At 55.5% G+C, this 24,688-nt stretch overlaps 2 protein-coding genes across 10 annotated transcripts in view; both read left to right on the top strand.

The window, feature by feature from the left end:
* AMBRA1 (autophagy and beclin 1 regulator 1) overlaps positions 1-13,016 on the top strand; it is a 152,496-nt gene extending 139,480 nt beyond the window's left edge. For 5 of the 8 annotated variants that reach the window (XM_032488551.1, XM_032488552.1, XM_032488550.1 and 2 more), the window contains 3 exons: positions 3,683-3,775; positions 5,067-5,260; positions 11,457-13,016. In XM_032488551.1, coding sequence (XP_032344442.1) covers positions 3,683-3,775; positions 5,067-5,260; positions 11,457-11,953 — 784 coding nt within the window. In that variant the 3' untranslated portion in view covers positions 11,954-13,016. The other 3 variants (XR_004323179.1, XM_032488553.1, XM_032488556.1) reach the window with 3 other exon arrangements.
* Positions 13,017-13,129: 113 nt separating this feature from the next.
* Positions 13,130-24,687, top strand: CHRM4 (cholinergic receptor muscarinic 4). Of its 2 annotated transcripts, none has more exons than XM_032488544.1 (2): positions 13,130-13,169; positions 21,963-24,687. In XM_032488544.1, the coding sequence occupies exon 2, from the start codon at positions 21,992-21,994 to the stop codon at positions 23,426-23,428; it is 1,437 nt and encodes a 478-aa protein (XP_032344435.1). In that variant the 5' UTR covers positions 13,130-13,169; positions 21,963-21,991; the 3' UTR covers positions 23,429-24,687. The 2 variants fall into 2 exon arrangements, with proteins under 2 accessions (XP_032344435.1, XP_032344434.1); XM_032488543.1 differs by lacking the exon at positions 13,130-13,169 and adding an exon at positions 16,496-17,268.
* The last annotated feature ends 1 nt before the right edge of the window (position 24,688 follows it).

Here is a 24,688-nt window from a genome sequence, read left to right as displayed (position 1 = left end):
GGCTGACCGCTAGTCAAGCCAAACTCCCACCAATAACCATAGTGGGTGAGAAGTACCAGATTGATAGAGGAGGTGCCTGCTCATTTCTGGCTTCATAGGTCAGCCCTACAAATGGGAGTTGGGGGGCAGGTGTTGCTGGGAAGACCACTGCTTTTCAGAGTCAGCTCAGAAGACAGAATTCAGAGACTCATGTCAGAAGAAAAGTGGGCTGAGACCATGGGGCATCTGGCCCTTTGGCTGAGTATAGGACACCTGTTAAGGCCCTAGCTCTGTCCTTTAAGAGGGAGCTAACACTGTAAGTGGTGATTTTAATCAAGCATTACCTATCAGCCAGGGAAGGCACGCCTCTGAGTCAAAAGGGGAGCCGCAGAGACTGCACTTTGCAGGCTGACCCACAATAGCCAGCTGCCAACCGTTTCCCACATTACAGAGATGGGGGAGGTAAACACTGGTCTTGGAAACAGTTCTTTCCAAGGAGAGAGCTGTGTGGTCCAAGCCTCTGCAGCCATGTTCCTGATAGATGAAAAAGGAATGCTCTCAAAAGGAACACTCCCTAGAAGTTGGGACGTTCAGGGTCAGAGTTCTGAGTAAAAGTGTTGTCACCACCAAGGAAGCCAGGCGGGCTCTCAGCTGTGTTTGGGGAGCCCTGAGGGTTCCAGTTGTGTGGGAGTCATTGGGCCAAGCCCAGAAGCACAGCTCACAAAGGCTGCTGAAAGAATCCAGGTGCTGAATGGAAGTCTCTTTGAAAAAGCTGACCCCAATTGGCTTTCTCATTCTTCTCCATTCCTCTGTGTGTTTGTCTAGCTTCCAAGAAGAACCTAGAGCAAACAGTGGTGACTCATCCATCCTCCCTAATGCCCAAGGAGAAAGGAGATGGTTGGGACCATTCTTTAGCTTACAGATGCAAATCAATGATACTGGGTATTGAAGACTAAGAGTTTCAGTAGCCAGAGAGGGTGTCTTCAACTCTGTTCTTTGGCATAGTATGTGGAATTCCAACCAAATCTGTGAGCATGTTGTAGTCAAGCTGGTCTGACCACAGAAGGTAAAACAAACCATGGCTAGAACTGGACCTGTTGGTGGGAAGCAGAGAGGATTGGGGTCTGGCGGAGAATGGGGCAGCACACGGATAGTTTCTGTCACCCTGTTCTGTTTGGCAATTGCCCTCGTCAGTAAATGCGTGGAGTTCACAGTGTGGAGCTGATGCCACATGCTGTCAGATAGAGAGTGTTTGAGCACTTTGGCCATCAGCATCATGGTGGCAGTGGCACCTCAGAGAGTATGCCTTCAGCTGGCATCTTTTCTGAAATGGAAAGGAAGGTGCTTGGTCATTCAGTACATGGTTTGGTATTGGTTTGGTGAGAACAGTTTGTTGTCACTAACCACTCCTGGTTAATAAGAGTTACAGAGGAGGGATTTGGCGAGGACCCACATGGTATTGCCACCTGTCAATAAATCTTGACAAGTTTGTAAATCAGAGGCTCTCTGGCAGCTGGCTTCAAGTGGTGCCTCATGCAGCCAGGATTTGCTCATCAAAAATTGCGGAGGTGGCTTTGTTTTGGGGGGGGTCTCTGCTGTTGACTTCTGGCCATTTGGCTTCTTCCCTAACATTAGATCTCTTCTCACCTTTGCCCTCCAGTGCCCTTGTTCTTCTCAGGCAACCCCCACAAAAATAGCTGAGTATTCAGAAGAGGAAGGAAATGCTACCTTTTTAGAGGGCTCATCTGAAAAAAGATCACACCAAATCTGCCCTTTGTGAGGAGCTGGGAGGGGTTTAGTCCAGATCAGGGGAAGGGAGAGCACTTTTGTTTGGCTATGGCTCTTTCCCACAGGCAAAGCCCAGTCCCCAGAATCTCAGTGACCCTCTAGGGACGGATTTGGGGGCTCAGTGCCCAGGCGCAGTTCCTTTCACCTGAGGTAGCATAGCCTCCTACTCACAGCTGCTCATCATGCAGGCCCCGCTGGATCCCTGTACTGTCTAACCTCACATTTATGAATGAATCCCCCTCCATGACCCCCTCACAACTCATCTTTTCCTGGCTAATCCTTACAGCCCACTGACTTTCATTTGTTTGTTCTTTATTAAAGAAGTTCTGTCATTAAAGGACAGTGACCTAGGCCTCTAGGTTTAAAAGCTGGCTTTCGTTGGAGCTTGGCTTAGTCTCCTTGAGCAGCCGTAACAGAATACCATAGACTGGCTGGCTTAATCAACAGAAATGTATTTTCTCACAGTTCTGGAAGCTGAAAGTCTGAGATTGGAAGCCAGCATGGTTGAGTTCTGGTGAGGACTCCTTTCCTGGCTTGCGGATGGCCACCTTCTAACTTTGTCCTCACATGGTAGAGAAAGATGATAGATCCCTCTCTTCCTCTCCTTACAAAGCCAGAGTCCTTTCGGATTAGGGCCATACTCTTAGGACCTCACTTAACCTCCTAAAGACTCTATCTCCAGATGCAGTCACAGTGGGAGTAGGGTTTCAACATACGAATTGGGGGGACACAATTCAGTCTGTAGCAGAGTTCTCTAAGCATATGTGCACACCCTGCCCCACTTAGGAGCAGAGCTGGCTATTTTGAGCATCTCTTACAATCTCTACGTAGACACTGGAGTTCTAATCAAAGGGCTCAAAGACACCTCTTTCCCAATTCCTGTCCGCCTGTGTTCACCACTGTCAGCAGCACCACACCCTCAGCCGTGGTGATTGGTGCTAGGTAACATCTCTTCCAGTGGGGAATCTTTAAAAGCAAAGCTGTCTTGTGTTTTGAGACCCAGCCAGGATTGCTGCGTGAGATGGCACATGAGTATAGAAAGAAGACAGGCCACTGCTTCCCTTCTGGCAGCTGTGCCCACGTGGGATTGGAAGGAACTGCTTGATACTCCATTGCAGGGAAAGAAGGAACCAAGGAAAGGTTGGCTGCCCAGAGAACCTGATGGACAGAAACTCTTCTCTGTGCTGTCAGCAGTCCAGCGCATCGCTCTTGGAGTTTCCCTCCTTCCTCCCTCAGGAGTTTGTGAGTGCTTACGGGGTTGTCTGCAGCTCTGCGAGCACTTCTCTCAGTGTCTTGTCCCGCCCGCCTGGCAGAGGAGACGCTAGAGTCAGAATAGAAAGAGATGTGGGCCACTCTGGCTCAGTGGGAGATTTTCCTACTTAGACTTCCTCCAGGCAAAGTAAGAATGTCAAGGTGCCCTCATTTTCCTTTCTCTCAGGCCCATGTCTGTAGGGGAGACCAGGTGGTGAGAGCCTGCACTCTGTTTCTGAGCACCAAGCCCGGCCTTTAAACAGGACCATAGTGACACCCTGTATCTCCAGAGCCTTTCTGGCCTCTCATGTGCCGTCTTAGCTGCTTTCTTATATGTCTGAAGAACACTAAGAACCCACTGCCTGTGTCTGGCATGGCTATCTGTTAGCTCTCTCTTAGCCCCAGAGAGGAGCCAGTTAGGCTTTGGGGAAAGGAAGAGGCTAAAACACCACTCCAGCCACTGGGGCTGTTGGAGAGTCATCCAGTCTGCTCCACACTGAGCATCCTGATGCAGGAGTATCTCTGGTCCTGGTCTCAGCCCAGCCCCAGGAGAGAGGAAGGACTGCCTGGCCAGTCCACAAAGCCCCGGAATTGCAAGGAGTTCTGGCCATTCCTTCTGATGCCTTCTACCTTTTCTCCTCCACCCTTCCCACCTGATTTACAGGGCCTTAAACTCTGGCGTTGAGTACTACTGGGACCAGCTGAACGAGACTGTCTTCACTGTCCACTCCAGCAGCCGGAGCAGTGAGAGGCCAGGGTGAGTTGGTGAAGGAGGAGGGGCTCCACTGGCTGGAGGCCCGCCCTCCTGCCTCCTGTGGGCTCTGGAGCAGTGCCCTCAGACTGTGCTCTGGGGCTCTGTGGGTTCCTGTCCTCAACCAGAGCAGCTTTTCTTTGATCTGCTTCATGCATTGAGCTTTTGCACACGATTTCATTTGAGGAAAGTGTTTCATGGCTAAGAAAGAGAACAAAACCTCTGCTATCTGAGTCTTGATTTGAGACAAGCTGGTACACTGCCCCCCCACCCCACCCCAAGTCCTGGCCATGGTGTCTGGGTGCACTGGGGTGAGGAGAGAAGACAAGGCACTGGAGGGGGATGTGCTCCCTTGGAAGTTGCTCATGGGCCATCTCCCACGTGACCAGGGCCTCAGGGACCAAACTGCCCAGAGCTACAACCGAGGGACAAACCCTCCCGAGAGGCCACTTGGAGAGTAAGAACCTGGTACTGATTCTCTTATCACTTAATTCATTAATGAAGACTGGGACATCCTGAGGAAACAAAATGCTGGGTTGACTATAAAGCCAAGGCAATCACTGCTTCCTCAAGGAAGTACAGGGCACAGCTGGAGGAGTAATCCAGAAGCAGCTAGAAATATGAATGGCTGGTGACCGCCTTTAAAGTCCTGGGCTCCCTCTGCTGCCAGCTCCAGCTGTTCTGAGGGTCACTGCCTGGGAAATGCCCAAGGAATAGAGGGTAAAGCTTTTGGCCTGGGCCTTACCCATGGGGCAGCCTTGTGCTCCCTGCCTTCAAGGGTCTATTTTTAGGAGGCCCTGAGGGAGGATCCCAGAACAGCCTCATAAGAGTCCTGGTGCCTTTCCTCCAAAGTGGAGATTAAGTGGAAAGTCCCAAGAATTTAAACTGGAGTCTTGTCAGCATAGAGTTAGAATGTAGGAAAAGCTAAAGAGGAAAGACCTTCTTCCACTGCTCAGCCTTTGTCCATGGAGCTCAGCTAGTGGTTTCCTGAATCTAAGTTTAAGAGACTTTTAAGATTAGCCATCTCTACCTCCCCAGAAAGGTCCTCATTTAAGGAAGTGACTGGACCAACTGGGTTTGCAAAATTGGAGGTTCTGAAGCCTCCTTTCATTGTCCCAGGGAATGGACTGATCTGAAGGAGAAAGGACTCAAATTCACTGCCATCGGGAGGCGGCCATAGGAGTACAGGGCTTCTCTTCCCAGCCTGCAGGCCCTGGTCCAGGCTGTGCCCTGAAGAGCTCTGCGGGGGCTGCTGTCCCAAGCCCTGCCTGACTCCAGTCTGCCTTTCTCTCCCTAGAACCAGCAGAGCCACATGGAGGACAGACAGAGACATGGGACTGATGAATGCAATTGGGCTGCAGCCCCGGAACCCCACCACCTCAGTGACATCTCAGGGCACCCAGACTCTGGCCCTTCAGCTGCAGAATGCCGAAACACAGACGGAGAGGGAGATACAGGAGCCAGGGACAGCAGCTTCGGGTCCTGGTGAAGGTAGGGGCCATGTAATGCCAGAGGGGAAATAAGGCTGAGGGGTGGGCAGTTGGGACCATTGTCACCCCTCCCTAAGGCTCCCGGCCAGTGCACACAGACAGGTGGTGCTGGGAGAGTGCCACTCCAGGCAGGGTGAGTACCCCCTCACGTGGTGGCGCTGAGCCTCTTCAGGTAGGAACATCATTTCCCTGGTCTGGGTCACAGTTCCAGTTAACTGACCTTTTTTACAGCTTTGCTCAGCCCCCACCAAGGACCCTGACCTCATTATCCTCTAAAACTTGGAGGGCCCAGGTTGTTTTTCCACAGAGAGACCACAGAAAGTCACCTTGATAGAAAAGGCCACAAGAGAGACTGCTGTGAGCTCTCCTTCCAGAAACTCGCACCTCGGGCTCCCAGGGCCACCCCACAGGTTAGTTTGTCTTCGCTGACTAGCCTGGCGGATTCGGGACTGCCACAGGTGGGGCCCTCACATGCCTGTGGTCCATCACCATTTTGGCTGCAAGCTGGCACACAATCAGCCTCTTCCTCTCCCCTGGTGCAGGCGTGGCTCAGCCAGCCTGGCCCTGGTGCTCTGCGCCGGCCTCGTTGCTAAGAACCAATTAGCACTTCCCAGCGGTAGTGCTTGAGCCCCTTTGGAGTCTGTCAGCAGCTGTGTTAAATAGGCTGTTCTCGCTCAGTTGCTCTCCTTACCCCCTACTCCAGCCCCTGGCTGCTCCAGACTCCAACAAGGCAGCCTCCAAACAGACATGCATTTTCTAGGTCTACGTTAAACCATTTGCTCAAGAGAGACCACGAGAAGAAAAGACACAGTGTGCACCGCGCAAAGAGTAACAAATCTGCCTGTGTTACCTCCAGGAAACAGCTTTCTCTATCACAGCCCTACCACCAGGCACTGTCCCCATTGCTGCCATAAACTGACTTTTTTTTACAGTTAAGCCCCTTTTTGGTCTGTGGCCCAGGCCACCTACAACTGAGGCCCATTACTCTGTTGGATGGAAGCCTCTTGGTGTGAACATAGCAGCTGGCAGTGCCACCTGGAGCAGCCCGGTGCAGCTCCAGGCCTCGCTGAGCAGGAGAGAGCTGAAGCCCGTCCAGCCAGCCCCAGGCAGAAGTCTGAGGCGGCCCGGTCTGGTGCGATCTCATAGCCATTTACTGATTATCTAGTATGTATCTGCACTGTGGCTGCAAAAACAAATGGCCTTGGTCTTTCCCCAAGGAACTAGAAGTCTAGAGAGGGAGGCAGACACCCAGCAGATAAGTTACTCAGTGTGATCAGGACCTCGGGGCACAGAGGAGGTGGGGCTCAGGGAAGACTTCTGGAGGAGGTGACCCTGTGCTGAGCCTTCAAAGATAAGTAGGAAAGTGTCAGGCAAAGTGGGAGAGGGATGGGAGGGGGCAGGCATTCCTGGCAGAGGGCGTAGTACCTGCAAGGACACCAAGTTCAAAAACATTACACTCTGCACCAAGAACCACTAGCGGATTCATGTTCGTGGTCTGTCAGCTCATGTTGAGAACTGAGGCTGGATGAGCAGGGAAGGCAGATTACAGGACCTGGGTCAGGAGGAAGGCCTTCACCCTGGAGGTAAAGTGCAGTGGGGGCTGCCCACTTGAGCAGAAGGGCATCTTCTGGTGTTTTCACCTCCCAAAGTAGCCTCTGATTATTTCTTGATTAGCATCAGCTCGTTTCTGACCGCCAGTCAATTATAAGTTCCTTTCTTACTGTTTGGGAGTAGGGGAGATAGGCTGGCAGGAGGAAGGAGATTCTCCTTCCTGGTTCCAGAGGCCAGAACCTCATTCCCTCCCAGTCTCCTCCCTACAAAATAGAGCAGGTGGTGGTGGGCAAGTCAGTCAGAGGTCAGAGGTGCTCTCCAGCAGGGGGAGCAGTCGTGAGCCGGAGCCTCAGCAGAGTAGCTCAGATGGCTCACCATGTCTGTCTGTGGCCCTGGGAACTTTGCCTAGAGCTCTAGACCGCCACCTCTGAAAGGGACAATATCACTGTCCCTTTCAGAAAGCCCCACACCTAGGAAGAAATAAGGGGAGAAGACGTGTGGGATGCTGACTGACAGATGTGACCGGCCAGCCTGGTCTCTCCTGTGGCCAGGAGACTTGTCCTGAGGTGCTCACCCCACTGAATACCAGCACCCCGTCCCAGCCCTGTCTCCTTTCTCCTTGTTGGCAAACTGGTGGCCACATCTGCAAGAACATGTAGAGGAAGCTGCTGGCCAGGCTGGTTAACCCTGCTTCTGCGTTTAGCTTGAAGGTGGGGCAGTTGGGGATACCACCTCTGCCTGTGCCTCCCTCCACACACACACACCGGGCACCGGATTTATTAGTGTGGGAGACCAGCTCTGCTTGTGGTGATTACCATTCTGTGGCCTGTCTCTCCCTTAGCCCTTTCCCATCAGCTAGCACCAAAGGGTTCCCAGGCTACTCCTCATTTTCATGTTCTATAAAAATTTGATTAAAATCTATTCAGCTCTGTCTAGGACCTCTAGGAAGAGCCCTCCACAGGGGGCATTTGCAGCTGCTGACTTTTTTGCTTGTCTGGCTTTAAAGGTTCCCTGCCCTGTCACTCAGAGAGGGAGGCAAGGCATTTCCTGGACTCACTGTTTGCCCCCAGCACTGATACAGTGCCTGCCTGGCATGCAGGGAGCACTCAGGAAGTGTGTGGAGTGAATGAGTTGTGCAGAGGCAAGGCCCTGCCCCTGAGCTTGGCTGTGCTGCACTGTTTGGGGAGCCCATGGCTTTGCCTCTGACTTCTGGGAAGGTTGCCTAGACCTTTTTTGTTGTCTGGTGAAGACAATAGGCCAGCTGCAGTAGCCTGGGCCCTGGGCCAGGCAAAAGCAATGTGCAAAGGGAGGGACAGCACGACTCCTGAGGTCAGGAAGGGCAGCTCCTCTTTTGACTCAAGCTCACTTCCCTCTTCTGAGCTGTGAAACCCCCAGAATTGGGCACTATGGGAAGTTCCTGATCCCATCCTGGCCTCTGCATCCAGAACGTACCTTAAAACTTGCTAAGGAAACGATCTCACATCAACATTAAATCAGTCCCCCATTTTTCAAAGACAAAAAGAAACGCTTTTGCTCCAGGAAGAATTAACCCCTACGACCACCACTGCTCTTGGAGCTAATAAGTTGGATCCCTTGGCTGCTGTTTCCATCAGGCCCCTGTGTTATCCTCTTGAAGAATGTGCTGGCTGCCTGCAGGGCCCTTAGCCTTGGCTTAGAGTTCCCAAAAGAGAGCACAGATCACAGCTCTCTAGGCTGAAGCTATCTACATCCAGCTCTGAGGAAACCATTCATGTGTACATTTTTAATTCTTCTATTGGATTTTTTTTGAGCACTTACTTTATGTCTGGCATTGTATCAGACACCACGAAGCCAAAGGTATTGCAGAGGGAATCAGATTCAGAGATGAAGCATGTCTGTTCCCTCAAAAAGCAGGTCCAGAAAGGAAATAGACATTTAAGTGCATCTCCATAGTAGCAGAGTGACATGTGACCAGTTTTCAGGAGCCACCTTAAGTCTGGAACGCTGTAGACAGCCTGGGAGCCCTTTATTCATTCACACATTCATTTGACAAATAGACACCGAGAGCAAGCCCACACGTTAGACATTGGGCCCAAAGATGCATAAAACTTAGTCCAAGATGTTCAGGAACTTAGAACCCAGAAGGGAGATGCTGCAGCCACAGATAACTCTGACACAAGGAGGTGTGGGTCACTGCAAGGGCTCAGAGAAGGAGCAGCCACTCCCAGCTGGGGACCACGGAGGACCAGGGGAAGGAGGTGGTACTCATGTTAAAAAGAAGTGGACTTTAGACATAAGGAAATGGACAAGTGCACGGCAAGTAGAGCATCTCCAGTGTATACAGGAGGGGCAGATGGGCACACAGCAGCACCGAGTCGGCCTCAGTAAGGTCACTGGGAGCAGGAAGAGGGTATGGTCAGGGGAATGGCTCAGAACTGACCAGAGGGCCCTTAAATGTCACACTAAGGAGTCTTAACTCCTTGGAGGACTTTTGGGGTTGCTGGGTTTGGGACAGAGTGTGGACTCAGTGGATCAGAGCTTCATTAAAATAGTAATAGCAGCAGCATGAAGGCTGGGTGGAAAGGAGAGAGATGAGAAGCAAGAAGACCAGTTAGGAAAGACAGCTGCAGTCGTGGTGAGAGATGGCTCATACTGGAGCCACAGGCACAGTGGGAAAGGACAGAGGGGCCCAGACCCAAGTGCCAGCAGCAGGGATGGATCTGGCTGTGGCATTTCCCTTAGGGCCCCAAGGCAGTCCCGTCTGGCCCCTCGAACTGATCTGCATGAATAGAGCTGATAGTTCACCAGGCACAGAGCCCAGCCCAGTGAGCTTCAATGCCAACAGGCCTTGGGCCAGCCCGCTGCACACCCCAGACCAGGCTGGGGAGGCCCTCTGTGCATAGAGTTCTTAGAAAGCAGTCGGCGTGGCAGTGAGCACAGGGAGGTCCCTGTGGGCCCTCCCCAGGCAGCCCTTTTGGCTCACAGGATAGAAGCTGTGCTGGCATCGAGGTCCTGGTTGACCTTCCCTCTTACCCCCTCCCCACTGCTGGACGGCTTTTTCCCCCGAGAGCAGTGCTCTGGGAGCCCTTCATGTTCTCTTTCCTTTGGCCCTGGGAGTTGGTGCTGAGCTAGCTGAGGGGGACACGTGTGAGGGCAGCTGCCTTGAGGACTTGGGGGGTGGAAGGGTAGAATTTACCAGGAATATGGAGAAAAGCAAGTGGACATAAGCGAAAGCCCAGGTGACGTCCCCACTCAGGGCTGTGGAGAACTGTCTCAGTAAGACCTGGAGGAAGAACTGCTAGCACATGCCTGCCAAGCACTGGGAGGAGGGGGAGATCTAACGGGCTTCAGCTCTGACAAGGCGAGCCTACAGAAGGCACTGGACAGTGAGGGAGCAAAGAAAGTCTTGCAAAGACAACTGTTGGAAAGACAACAAATACCCAAAAAGAGAAAAAAATTCACCATCAAAGCCCACCAGACTGCAGAATCCCAAAGTGGCCAACAGGTAGCTAAAGGATACTAATCTGGTTTAGTAGAGCAGCCTTGGCAGCCCGGGAGCCACGATCACAGTTGCTCACAGGCTTGGACCACTTACCTGCCCAGTGGGGGCTGAGCACAAGCTGGAGGAAGGTTCCTTGGGATGGGGCTCCACTTGCAGAGTCCAGGTTATTCACAACAGCCATCCGACTGAGCGCCTGCTGTGTGCCAGTACTGACGAGAATTATCGCACTCCCTCTGCCTGGCTGCATGCAGGCTGGATGTTTTCATCCCTCTTTTGCAGGTGAGAAAACTGAGGGATGTGGGTGGCAAGGGACTTGTCCAAGGTCATACAGCTAGTGAGTGGCAGAACTGAGCTCTGAACCAAAGCCTCATCTGCTCACACACCAGAGAAAGCTCAGGCCTTTGGGGAAGGAGCAGAACCTTCTCTCTTCCTCCCTAGAGATGCAGGCTGGAGACCCAGGCTGGGGCAGTTGGCTGCCTCCAGGGAAAGACGAGGGTATCAGGCATGCAGCCCCGGGAGAACAGTGTGTGGGAAATAACTTGGGAAAGTTGGTGAGTAAAGCGGAAGTGGAGGACACAGAGTGCCTTTTAGGGAACAGTTAAAAATCCAGTCTTCCTCCTGTGCTTTTAGGAAGTAACATTAACAAAACAACAGTGAGAAGAGACAGCACAGCTTTGAGATGGAGCAGAGCAGACTGTTTGCCTTTGGGCCACACCCCACATGATGCCCTCAGTTTCCAAAGACCAGGCAGCACACCCTATCCCAGGGCCAGATCTGCCAGGTTACCCGAGACAGAGAGAGGCAGACAGTGAGCCGTCTGGGCTCACCTCAGCCGCCTCCGTTCATTGTATGACCAGCCTGCCACTAATGCCACTGGTGCTGAAGGGTTTAAAGCCAGACTCCCAGCTTCTGGTCCAGCCCCACCTCTTAACTGGCTGAGCAGCTTGGGCCTCAGTTTCCCCACCAATAAAACAGAAACATGAATTATGATCACTTGGGGAGCCTTATCTAGCTTCCAAGTCTCTGATTCTCAGAATGAGGGATTGTCCCTCTTCTTGTTTCTTCTTTTAGCCTAGAATCCCCCAGTTCCTACTAGTGGTTGCCGGCCTGACTCCGAGGCCCAGGCCTGCACCTAATTCCCTGTCTTCTGCTTTGTGCCTTCCAGGTGAGGGCTCAGAGTATGGTGCCAGTGGGGAAGACGCTCTTAGCAGGATCCAGCGGCTGATGGCAGAAGGGGGCATGACAGCCGTGGTGCAGCGGGAGCAGAGCACCACCATGGCCTCCATGGGGGGCTTCGGCAACAACATCATTGTCAGCCACCGCATTCACCGCAGCTCCCAGACGGGCACCGAGCCTGGTGCTGCGCGGGCCTCCTCGCCCCAGCCCTCCACCTCTCGGGGACTGCTCTTGGAACCTGGGCAGCTGGCAGAGCGAGGCCTGAGCCCCCGGACAGCCTCCTGGGACCAGCCTGGTACCCCTGGGCGGGAGCCACCCCAGCCAACCCTGCCCTCTTCCTCCCCTGTCCCTCCTCCTTTACCCCTTCCCAGCACTGAGAGACCAACCCTGCACTGCGACCTGACCAATAACAACCACCTTCCTGATGGCAGGGGCAGCAGCAGGGGGGAGGCTGCAGGCCCCAGTGGGGAGCCACGGAACAGGTAGAGACATATGCACTGGTGCCTCCCCTCGAACCGCTGAGCAGAAACCAGACCTCACAGCTGACTGGGAACTGGACACGCGGAAGAGCTGCAGGCTGCGTCAGGGAACAGGAGCAAGAGGGTGGGGGGTTGAGAGGGAGTCCAAGTCGGCGGGCTTGAGGCAGTTCACTGGGCGAGGCTTGCCTCGAGACTAGAACCTTCCAGGATCTGGAGCCCAGGGGAGCCACATGCTGCTGTGCTCAGTGTGAATGGAGGAGGAAGTAGGCATCCCTGCCACGAACCCACCTTTCTCCTAGAAGCATGGCTCAAGGGACTCAGCCCTGGGCAGAGAGCCCCCAGAAAGGTGGACAGTCTTCCAGATCTGGGCCAAGCCATCCTGGACAGTGGCCAGGGGACAGCTTCGCCCTGTTCACCTATTGTGTGGGCAGAGCCACTAGGAGCCCAAAAGCAAGAGGAGCAACCTGGCCCCCAGAAACCACCTTCATCTCTGAGCTCTCTTTATCATCTTACCCTACAGAGACCACAGTCGGGGTCAGGCCAGGCTCCCCGATTCCTGAGGACAGGGACTTCCTGTACTTACTGGTGGGGAACAACCATGGAGTGAAGGGGGCAACCTGCTTGCCTGATACAGGAGGGGGTCAAGGGATGGTGGGCAGGTCCTCACTCAGGAGTGGGGGGTGTAGGCTGGCCAGCCCCCAGGGCTTGTCCACCAAGCTCCTCCTTCCCCACCACCCCGAAGGCCATTAGAGCAGCACCTGTGGGTGTCAGTATTACCTGATCCTAGGCCAAAGCCAGCCCAAGGCTGGGGGAGGGGATGAGACTCCAGGTCAGAATGTGAGGTCTTGGTCTGTGATTTAAGGTGTTGCATGTGGAATCCTGAACTGTACGTGTAGTTTCTAGTGGAGAAATCAAGGCTCTGATTATTTTGTTTTTAGTATGAAAATGTGATTTCTTTTCTGTTTGTAACTCATCATAGAAACATTTTGGTGGGAGGAGAGGGGATAGTCTGACTGTAAATGAGGGAAACACCAAAGATCTACATCATTAAAATGATGACATGCCCCTCACCAGGCTCCTCTGTTTCCATGGGGATGGAAGAGGGGGTGTTGGAGGGGAGATGGGGGTCACTGAACTGAGCTGACTCGGTTCTCCCAGGTGCTGTTTCTGGTGCTGCTGTCCCAAGTGGGGAGCCCTATGATGGCTCAACAGAAGATGCTCAGGTAAGGGCTGCCACTTCTGCCTCATGCTGCATCTCTGTGCTACCACCTCCTGCTTCCCGGGGACCTGCTAAGGATTGGGGCAACCTTCACAGTAACAGGTGGGTAGGTAAGACTGATGGACGGTCACTCATCTTGACTGCTTCCTACCCAGGACGATGGGCCTGGAGTGAATATGTAACCATCCAGGAAGCTGGATCCCCTCCAGTCCTGAAAAATCACCCATAATGGGTGTCTTGAGTTGGCCGACAGGGAGCTTGGACTTACCTGCAGGCATCCCCCAAAGACGCCATTGACTGGCTACTCAGGTAGTGTTCTCAGGACATTGGCCAAGGAGCCTGCTGCTGTCATGGGCCTTGGCCACAGCCCTGGAGACCTCAGCCCCCATCCACGGTGGGGACTCCCCCAACCACCATACTGGAGTGATTCCAACTCAAAGGACACCCAGAGCCACCATCTGGTACCTGCAGTTTATCCACCAGACCTACATCCTACCCAGCACCTCCCTCCCCCCTTTCCCGTTATTCATGACATCAGAACACCAGCTTTCCTCCTTTTTCCTTGAGAGTCAGGAGGGCCAAATCAACAGCCTTTTTGTTTTTTCTTTTCTTCTCTCTCTCTCCCTTACCAAGGGTTGAAAGAAGGGAATCCATCCTTATTGTTCAGAGGCACCAACTCCCTCCCCTAATCAGACTGAGAAGGAACCAGCCAGCTCTTACCTCCTCGTGGTTGGTTTTCTTTCCCACCCCAGTTTATTTTTTGCTTCCCTGCTACCCTCTACCTCTGAAGCCATTTAATGAAATGTCATGTGCCACCTGAGCCTCCAGTAAAAACATAAACAGGCAAAAGAAATAAATAAAAACCAGTTAGAAAATGGGAGAAGGCTATTTGCCCCCCTCCTTTCACAGAGGTATACAGGAAAATCAGAGCCACCCCAGGGCTGTTTTTTGTTTTTTGTTTTGTTTTGTTTTGTTTTTTTCCACTCCAGGGCTTTTTGCTAGCAGCAAGTACTTCTTGAGTAACTTTTGTGTGCTCCACTCTGTCCCAGACACTATGGGGCATGCAAAGTTACAGGTTCTGCTCGAACAGAGACAAAACCAAAAAGTGAAATGTGCAAGCAAGTAATACAAAACAGTGTGAAGAGTTACATGGTGAGGAACACTAGAATATTTTAGAAAATTATTCCAGCACACTCTGGACTAAGACATCAGCTAGCTGTGTGACCTGGGGTAAGCCATCTGCCTTCTCTCTTGCTTCACTTTCTCCCATATAGTAGGAGGCAGGGCTTGTACTATGCAATTTCTTAAAGTTATTTCCAGCTCTGAGAGCACTGGAGTGGTTAGGACAAGGCCTCCTTGAAGAGGTGAGATTTGAGCTACACTTTAAAGGATGGAAGGAGGAGGGCACCCCACTGCAATTCCTGCCCTCCACCCACATACTCCTCTCAGTGAGAGGAAGAATTATGTAGTCTTGACAGTGGGGATTATGAATTTGTTGAGTGTAAACAGTGTGCCAAGGTTTCAATGTTTATTATCTATCAGTCCTTATCACGAAAACCCTCTGAGGTAGGTACTGGTACATCCAGACCACACAACTAACTGGCAGAGCCAGGGTTTGAACCCAAATGGGACCCTGATGTGTTCTGTTATTTTGGAAAAGGGGATATGAAGATGTCTTGTGGTTGTGATCTAAATTCACTCCTACATGGCCTCGCCTTTGTCCTTAATGGCCGAGGACGAACCCAGCCCCTACCTGTCGAAGTACCCTGTCACCACATTCCATCCCTACACCAACCCCTTTCGTTAAAAAGCCCTTGCCTGGTGAGTAGAGCCTCCCCAGTAGACCCTTCACATGCCCCCTTGCATATCATAAGGAGACTGGGGGCAGCGGGACAGAGCTCGGCAACCCCAGTTGAAGATGAGGAAATAGGTCAGAGCAGTCCTGTGGACCCAAAATGTCTATGGACCCAGTTGGATCAAAGTTAGAGAGTAAAAGGCTAAACCAGGTACCCTGGTACCCAACTCAGCTCTCCTCAGTTCCACTGTGGGTTCTGGAATTGGAGGAGGCCAAAGGCCTTATTACCTCATAGGGATTTTGGAGAAACCAGCAGCTTTGCCTGACAGCTTCTGGAAGAACTCAAGGCAGTGGCTGGAGACTTCTCTAGTTTCTGTGGCCTCCCATGGTCTGTTTCTCCATCTGCCAGTTATAAGTATCTTGCTTCCATCCTGTGAGTGCATAGTAGCGTGCACGCCCGCACACATTCTTTCACCCTCCTAGGAGCACCTCCCTCTCCTAGACCCTAGGAGTGATATGGAAAAGGGAAACCGGTGGAGACTGTCATCTAATTGTCATATGAACCGAACGAACCTGTTTCCTCATCTGTGAAGTAGGGGCAAGAACAATGGGGCTTCTTTCATCCTTGGTTATTAAGATCATGGGAGACCAGATCATTCATGTAAAGGACGATGGCTTCTCACTCTAGCCCAGACTGCCAACTCCAGCCCTCGCCCTTGGGAGCAGTAGGGACCAGGCCTCCGCCTCTGCGTTCAACATGGAGAACTCCACACCAAGAGCCCCACAGGGCTGGCTCTTGCCTGGGATCCCGCCCCTTCTCTGGCAGTTCTGCCACCGCCTCCGCTTCCGTACCGCCTCCACCTCCCCAACGCAGACAGCCCCCCGCCCAACCCTTGGGTGAGGGTGGAGGAGGGGCGGGACTTGTGTTGTTTTCCCAGAAAAAATCATCCCTCTTAAGGTAATCGGGTGCTTGCGCTCAGGGAGTTTGGGGTGACAGGCCTCGGGGCCAGGGCGTTGGGGTGGAGGGTGGCGAGTCAGACTTTAGCCGGCTCCAGAAAGGGCCGTCTCAGAGGGAGGAAGAGACACTGATGCTTGCGCTGGTGGAGCGGAGCCGCCAAGGTCAGGGCCAGGGACTGAGCTCTCCAAGGTGCTGAAACCGCCCTCTCTGTCCCGCGAGCGTCTCAGCGGGTCCTCCTTGCTCTGCTCAGGCAAGGCCGTAAGTCCCGAGGCTCCGGCCCGTGAGGTTCCCGGACATCTCAAGAGACTGGCCGCCCGCCCCCTGGGGTCTCGTTTCGGGCTCCGCCCCAGGTGACCTTGGACACTCGGCTTTTCCTCACAAACATCGCTGAACTTGCCCTCCAGGCCGCAGCTGGATGGGCAGCTCGTCCTATCCCGAGTCTGGAGAAAGGGTGCGCACCCCTTCCTCGGCCTGGAGCGTGGGGGCAGGGAATCGGGCGGCAGGAATGGAGGGTGGGGAGGCGGGCGGGTTGTGTGCGATGAGCAGGCTCCTCTCTCCCTGGGGACCTTCGCCTGGCTTCTCTCCAGCTCCTTCCCAGGCCCCGTCGGCGCCCCTCTTCCCAGGCCAACACGCAGCCCCAGGGCTCGAAACTACTGGCCTTCGACTCTGCCCCGACGGAACTGTGGCGGAAGAGCCGACCCCACCCACCCATAACCTCCTGTTGGGGTCAAACACTCGCGCCTCCGTGGTTCGGCTGCGAGCAGGGCAGTGTAAGGAGTGAGGTCCAGGCGGGGCGCGAGACCACTCCCGGTCCCGGGTGTTGGTCGGAGCGGAGGCGGGAGCGCAGCCTGACAGGGCTGCCAGCTCCCTTCCCAGCCCGCGAGGGGGCGCCGTGTCCCCATGACAACGCGGACAGCCCCCCTACCAACCTCCTGTGAGGGCAGCGCCCCCCGCTAAGCAGTACTGGTGACTGTGGGTAGTGCCCCCCTAGTGCTCGAGTACAGAGCTGCCGGCCGGCTCCAGTGAGAGGCGTGCGTAGCTGGGGTCCCCGACGCCCCGGGTGGTGCCCCCCGCGCGTCCCCGTTGGGTGGCCGGCCCGGGGCGGGCTGCGCGGCCCCACCAGGATTGGCTGCTTCCCCGTGACATCACGCGGCTCGGGGAAAAGTGCGAGCGTGAGCGCGAGTCGGAGCCACAGTGCTGGGAGCTGCGGGCGGAGCAGGGGCCGCCCCTCTGCACCCCGTCCCCGCCCCCGGCCCGCGGCCCGGCCGCCCGCCCCGCCCGCTGGCCCGCAGGGCCACACGCCCGTCCCGCCGTCTGTCAGGTGCGAGGGGAACGGGGTGGAGGTGTCTGGTAAGTGACTCCGCGGCGGCGCGGGGGCGGGGGGACTCGGTTGAGAGAGGACACGGGGTTCCTGGACCCACCGAGGGTCCCCAAGGGGGGGCCCGACTGGAACAGGGCCCCAGGGTTCTTTGGGGGCGATAGCGGTGCTGGGAGCTGCAGAGAGCCCGAGGGTGAGGGGCCTGCTGGAAGAAAGGCCGGGAGTCGCTCGGAGGCTTCTCCAGGTGCATCACTGGGAAGGAATGGACATTCAGTAGGTCGGGGGGTGGTGGTAATGTGTGTGCGCGCCCACAGCCACCCCTCCCCCCCAAGGAGACAGGGGCAGCCGTCGGGGGCGGGACCCCGCACTTCAGCCCTCCGCTGGCAGCTCTGCAGGGTGCCGGGCGCTGGAGCCCCAGAAAGCCTTTTCCCGCCCGTCTCCCTGCTCCCCCTGCGCTGCCAGCCCACTCCAGTCCATGGAGTCCTCCATCAGCGACCTTGAACCCCGACGGAAAATACCCCTGCCCTTTCCTGGCACCCCTCCCCCATCCAGGACTCTCCCTGCTGTTGCCCAGGCTCAGGGACTGGGAAATCCAGCGCCAAGTCCCAAGCCCCAAGCCCCTTGGCGGAAGTGTCAGGCGCAATGTCGCTGCCAAATCCCCTGCGCCTCTTCTCCCTCCCCTGAACCCTTGAGTCTCCCCTCCCACCCCAGGGACAGATCCAGGGACTACCGCCTTCCTGGAGCCCTAGAGTGAACGCCTAGGAATCAAGGACCCACACCCCCCACTTCAACCCCCCCTCCACGGCGTCCAGTGAACACCCTCCCATCGCATCCGGGAGAGGGGGGCTCCTAAACCCGGGAAAGCATGGTGCCCACGCCCAGAGGCTGCAGGAACTGCGCTCCGTGGTAGGGTGGAGAGGGCGGGGCATGGGAGAGCCAGGACCCCTTAGACCACCAAGGGAGACATGGAGGAGCCTCCAGATGGGCCCAGCAATAACTCCCAACCCGGCACTCGAGTCCTGTTCAGCCCCAGAGCTTGAGAAACTGGGTGCCCACTCTAGCTACTGGGGCAGGGCGGTGCCTCTCCGGCAGGGTTCGGGGTTAGGAGTATGGCATGGGGAAGAATTTTACACACTCCTGACCCAAGTTCCTACTGGGCCTCACAATTATACGGGTGCTTCCCCCACCCTCTTGCCAGCAGACTGGGTGCCCTTTGGCAGTAACTGCGCAGTACGCACACTGAGCTGAACCTAGAGTTCCGCAAGGCCGGGTTAAGCGGCCCTAGCCGCGGCCCCTCGGCAGAAGTAAGTCCCAGTCTGGGACTCCTCACCCCTCAGAGAGGGGTGTTGCCACTCTCAAGGTTGAGGGGTTAGACACCAAGGGGCGCTCGGCTAAGACGCCCCAAGGTCCAGGGGTCCGTCACAGCCCAGATTGTGGTCTGGCCTTGTCGTCCTGCCGGCGACCCTCCCTCATGCAGCGGCGGGGCGCGACCCAGACGTCGGTTCTTGCCGACCTTCGGGCTCAGACAGCCGCGGTTTGGGCTGAGCTTCCTGGCAGTGGCATTTAGAATGTGGCGGGTCACCCACTGTGGGCCCTGCATTTGCTGGTGTGCACAAGCTCACAGATACAGGCACACCCGAACCATGTGCATCCCCCAAGGCCACAGCACTCCAGGCACACAGGCATGCACATGCACGTGTCCGCTCGGCGCGAGCATGCTCACACGCACACGGGCGCGCTGGTATCCAGGCGTGGCCGAGCGCACACACACGCACATGCAGACAGCTACTAGCGTCTACTCGCGCTCCCCAGTAATCACACACAAGCAGCACTCGCACTCGCCTTCCCGCCCACACCTTCCTCGCTGCGTGCAGGCTGGAACTTGCGCCCTTAACTTTCCCACCATTGAACCCCGCGCGGAGCCAAAGGCAGCTCCAGGGCGGGGCCTGGCGAGGGGGCCCCACCTCCCTCCCCTTGGAGGTCCTGCTTGGGACCTCCTCTGCTTTCCCAGTCGCATTGGAGTTGGGGGCGAGGGCAAATAGCCGACTGCTCCAGGTCCGGAGCTGGAACCCAGGGACCGACATTGCCATCTAGCGGTGCGCACAGCCCCGAAGGCGGCTGCTCGCCTTCCTAGGATCCCAGAGAAACGTGCCAGAAGGGGCTGCTGTCCGAAAGTCTGCGGGTGACCCCCAGGGGTCCAAAAGACTGCTGGGGTGGGGAGTGCTTCGTCCTGTTTGCAGCTGGCAGCTTCCCCAAACAGGCCCAGAGCAGGACTAAACCCTTGACTACTTGATTGTAGACATACTCTGTGGATGGAGACAAGAGGTCTCATGTCTTCTGGGAAAACTAAGTTGAGGAGCCTGCAGGGAATGGGAAAGGATCCTATCGAGGCCTCCCCTAACCCACAGCTAGTGGTGTGGTTTTGAGGTGGGGAGAGTAGAGGCAGGAAACCAACTCTGGAGACATTAGCGCCTTGGGGTTAAGAAGGTGGCTCCTGGGTTCTAATCCTGCCCTCGCCCCTACTTACACACTGGGTGACTTTAGGCAAGTTAATTAACATTATCCTCATCTGTAAAAGATCCTTAACCTCAGTAAGACGAGGATACTTATACTACCTGCCTTTTCAGGCTGCTGTAAAGATTAAACCCGATAATCTATATAAAAAGCTCAGAGGGATTCCTGACTCATCGTTAACACTCAATAAACAAGAGCTATGATTTTCCTGTTTGGCAGCCTCCAGCCCCTTTCTGATCTCACTGGCCTGTGTCCTGACCCTGGGAGGCTAAGGTGAGGGTTTCCTTGGGGCTGGCTGACCAATCGCTCCTGCTCACACTGTGTGTGCCTGGGGAGGGCAGCTTCTGCACGTTGGGTGCTCTGCCCTTCCACCTCAGAGGGTGGTGCCTGAGATTCCATTTTGGAGTCTCTTGATGCTGAAAAGGGCTGTCAGAGACCCTCAGAAGAGGGGGTGGTATCTGGTCTTTGCCCTTGACGTCTCTGCAACCTTGAGGGTGGCAACACCCCTCTCTGAGCCTCTCCTGTGGACCAAGGATTTGGGCATGCGAATTGGAACTACCAGGCTAGGAGGCTGTGTCTGTGTCTGCGATGGTGGCTTAGGGGGGCTGAGGCCAGGCTTGGGGAGGGGTCACCCTGGCACTTGGCTCCAGCCTCCAGTGCATGATCCACACCCTGCTGCTTCTCCCTCTGTTTCTCTCTCTCTCACACAGACACACAGTGAGCTGCGGGGCTGGCAGGGCTGAGATGGGGCCCGTGTGCGTGTGTAATGGTGCGCGTGTTGGCGGGTGTGAAGGAGGCTGGGCTGAGCTGCTGCCCTGGCACAGCACACTGGGCGTGGGCCTCCCTCACATGTAGGGGAGAGGAAGAGGGGGAGGAAACATAAAGAGGCTCTGGGGAGGGACCTCATATTGGGGGACCCCAGCTGGGGTGCTGGGGTTTGTACTGGTGGGCTGGGGGCACGTCAGGGGCTGGCCATGGACTCCCCTGCTGCAGCCCCTCTCTTCCCTCTGGGACACTCAGTGTTCCCAGTGGGGCCTTGGGGTGGGTGCTGGCCCCCAGGAAGAGATGTGTGTCCTTCCTCAGCTGATGGGCCCTTTAAGCTTCTAATTCCTGACGGGTCTTAGCCCCTGGCTGCTGACAGACCCCAGCTACCCTTGTACTGTACCCTCATGCCTTGGGGATGGGAACCCAGTGGTCCTCCAGGAGGGGATGCCACAGTAAGTCTCTCTGCAAGGCCATCTCCTCCTCCTTGGATTCGCAGCTCCATGTCACCTCTTCTGGTCCTCTGGGAAGCCTTCCCCAAGGTGGGATCACTGGCTTCTGAGGTTCTTTGGGCCTTCCTCTGCCCAAACCCCTAGGTCTGGGACAGCAACATGAAGTCAAGTTGCTGTGGAGCCTCAGACAGGTTATTTAACATCTCTGTGCCTCAGTTTCCTCACCTGTAAGTAGTAAAAAATAACAGTACTTATCTCATAGATTTGTTGCAAGGATGAAATGAATTAATACTTGTAAAACGTGCCTGGTACTTTGTGGACAATAAATGTTAGCTGCTCATATATACTCTTGCCTTTGTCCCCAATGCCTTCTGTAGGGATTGGAGGACAGGTTCCCGGGAAGGTTTGGTTAAGAAATGATCGAGTAGGTGAATGAATGAGCACTTCTGACCAGAGCTGCAGGCTGATGCCTGGGACCACTTCCTTCCCAGTGGCCGCACACTGGCCTTCTGTCCATCCCTCACACATGCCTCAGGGCCTTTGCTCTTGCCATTGCCCTTAAGTAGGCCACTCTCTGCAGCTTTCTACGTGGCTGCCTCCTCGCCATCATCCAAATCACCTCCTCAGAGAGGCCTTCACTGATCACCCAGTGGGGACCCATCCCTGTCTGTCCTCAGACTCACTCACTATAACCTACCTTGTTTTCTTTCTAGCACTCTTTCATTGCTCACGTGTTTGTATGCCTCCCCTGATCAGATTGTAGGCTACGTGAGACTGGGGGCTGCGTGTGTCTCGTTCACCTCGATAACCCCAACATCTACAACAGTGCTTGCACACAGTAGGGATGGATGAATTCCCATATGAGGAGGTGATAGGACAGAGTTCTCTAAGGTTCTGCAGGATAAGGCTCCTCTGTCACCTTGACTCCAGCTCACCCCACCTCACCCCTCTAATCCACTTCAACAGTTCAATCATTTCCTTTCTCCTTCCTCCTCCAGACACCGCCCGCCCACCGCTGCTAGCCAAAATGGCGAACTTCACACCAGTCAATGGCAGCTCCAGCAATCAGTCTGTGCGCCTGGTCACATCATCCCATAACCGCTATGAGACCGTGGAGATGGTGTTCATTGCCACCGTGACAGGCTCGCTGAGCCTGGTGACTGTTGTGGGCAACATCCTGGTGATGCTGTCCATCAAAGTCAACAGGCAGCTGCAGACAGTCAACAACTACTTCCTCTTCAGCCTGGCATGTGCCGATCTCATCATAGGCGCTTTCTCCATGAACCTCTACACCGTGTACATCATCAAGGGCTACTGGCCCCTGGGCGCCGTGGTCTGTGACCTGTGGCTGGCCCTGGACTACGTGGTGAGCAACGCCTCAGTCATGAACCTGCTCATCATCAGCTTTGACCGGTACTTCTGCGTCACCAAGCCCCTCACTTACCCAGCGCGGCGCACCACCAAGATGGCGGGCCTCATGATTGCCGCTGCCTGGGTCCTGTCCTTCGTGCTCTGGGCACCTGCCATCTTGTTCTGGCAGTTTGTGGTGGGCAAGCGGACGGTGCCGGATAACCAGTGCTTCATCCAGTTCCTGTCCAACCCGGCGGTGACCTTCGGCACGGCCATCGCTGCCTTCTACCTGCCTGTGGTCATCATGACGGTGCTCTACATCCACATCTCCCTGGCCAGTCGCAGCCGAGTTCATAAGCACCGGCCAGAAGGCCCAAAGGAGAAGAAGGCCAAGACCCTGGCCTTCCTCAAGAGCCCCCTGATGAAGCAGAGTGTCAAGAAACCGCCCCCAGGAGAAGCTGCTCGTGGGGAGCTGCGCAACGGGAAGCTAGAGGAGGCCCCTCCGCCCGTTCTGCCACCCCCGCCGCGCCCGATGACTGACAAAGACACCTCCAATGAGTCCAGCTCGGGCAGCGCCACCCAGAACACCAAGGAACGACCACCTACGGAGCTGTCAACCACAGAGGCCACCACGCCTGCCACTCCCGCCCCTCCCCTACAGCCGCGGACCCTCAATCCAGCCTCCAAATGGTCCAAGATCCAGATTGTGACGAAACAGACAGGCAACGAGTGTGTGACAGCCATCGAGATTGTGCCGGCCACACCAGCTGGCATGCGTCCGGCGGCCAATGTGGCACGCAAGTTTGCCAGCATCGCCCGCAACCAGGTGCGCAAGAAGCGGCAGATGGCAGCCCGGGAGCGCAAGGTGACTCGGACCATCTTTGCCATTCTCCTGGCCTTCATCCTCACCTGGACGCCCTACAACGTTATGGTCCTGGTGAACACCTTCTGCCAGAGCTGCATCCCTGACACTGTGTGGTCCATTGGCTACTGGCTCTGCTACGTTAACAGCACCATCAACCCGGCCTGCTATGCCCTCTGCAACGCCACCTTTAAAAAGACTTTCAGGCACCTGCTGCTATGCCAGTATCGGAACATCGGCACTGCCAGGTAGGCAGGCAGGGGTGCCACTGGAGGTGCTGGTGTGTGTGCTGGGGGACCACATGGCTCAGCTGCTGTGGAGGAGAGATTTGGAAGTGCTTCTCCGTGTTCACGTTCGCCGAAGAGAACTGAGGTCCCCAGGACTCTGAGGCTCATGAAGAGGCTGGATTCGGAGAGACCAGATCTCTGCTCAGGCGAGAAGAATCAGCCCCAGGAAGTGACTGAACCCGACTATCTAACCCACCTCTGTTGCCCTGCCTCAGGGAGCTGGGGGGCACTTGCCCCACTGTGACCAGCCAGTGTGGCTGGAAGAAGGGATATCTGGAGAGGAGCAGAGCCCAGCACCCCTTCAGAAGGAGCAAAGGGGCCAGTGCTTGGGAAAGGAGGCTCAGGAAGGGAATGGGAGGGTCCCCCATTCTGCTGTAATCGGTGCTTTCTGCCCCTCTGCACCCTGCATGTAGGCTCAGCCCCCTCCTCCTAAACCCAACTCCAGGGGCAGAAATCTCCCCTTGCTGCAGCTACTCAGCCTGGCTCTGGCTGGGTGGGGTGGGTGGGCTGGCTGGAGGCTGGGGAGAGTGGGCTCTGAGCACACCCCTCCCCCCACCCCGCAGCATTGCCCTGGTCACATTCAGGATGGGCCAGCAGGGAGACCAGCTGTTTACTCAGGAACTGTGATCTGGCCACCCACGGTCCCAGGCCTGAGCTGAGTGGCCCGTGTTATTTTGAAGCGTTTGCTCCCCCTCCCCCAAGGAGAGAGGTCACATAGTGAAGGTGGGGCCCTGGTGTTCTTCTCTGCTGGCCCCTGCCCAGTGTGAGGGATGCCTGGGTCACCAGGGAGAAAATTGGGGTGGATCTGACCCACACACAGGTTTCAATGACAGTGGGAGTTGGGGTAGTGAGGCAACCCCCAACCCTAGGGATTTTCAGATTGGCAGTGGGCTAGACCAAAAGCCCTTGACCTGGGTGAAGCTGTCAGTTCTAGTGAGTCTCCCAGGTCCCCTCTCCCAACCGTTGTGTGGCCCCTGGAGAGATAGGACTGAAAGGTTCAGGGGACTTGATGGGGGGGCACCTTCCAGAGGTGAGTAGGGGGCCCTGGAAGAAATTTTCATAGCCCTTCTTTCTCCGTGAGCTCTGGGGGGGCACTCACCGCCAAGCCCCAACCCCCTGAAAGCCGCCATTCCCTCCAGCCTTCTCTCCACCACTCCCCCACCTCCAACAAGTTATCACAGCAAACTCCCTGGGAAGGGGCTTTTATATATTAAAAGAAAAGCTT

The sequence above is a fragment of the Camelus ferus genome, chromosome 10 (assembly GCF_009834535.1).
Source record: "Camelus ferus isolate YT-003-E chromosome 10, BCGSAC_Cfer_1.0, whole genome shotgun sequence".
In the NCBI taxonomy this organism is placed as follows: Eukaryota; Metazoa; Chordata; class Mammalia; order Artiodactyla; family Camelidae; genus Camelus; species Camelus ferus.
This window is presented reverse-complemented; position numbering and strand designations above follow the sequence as displayed.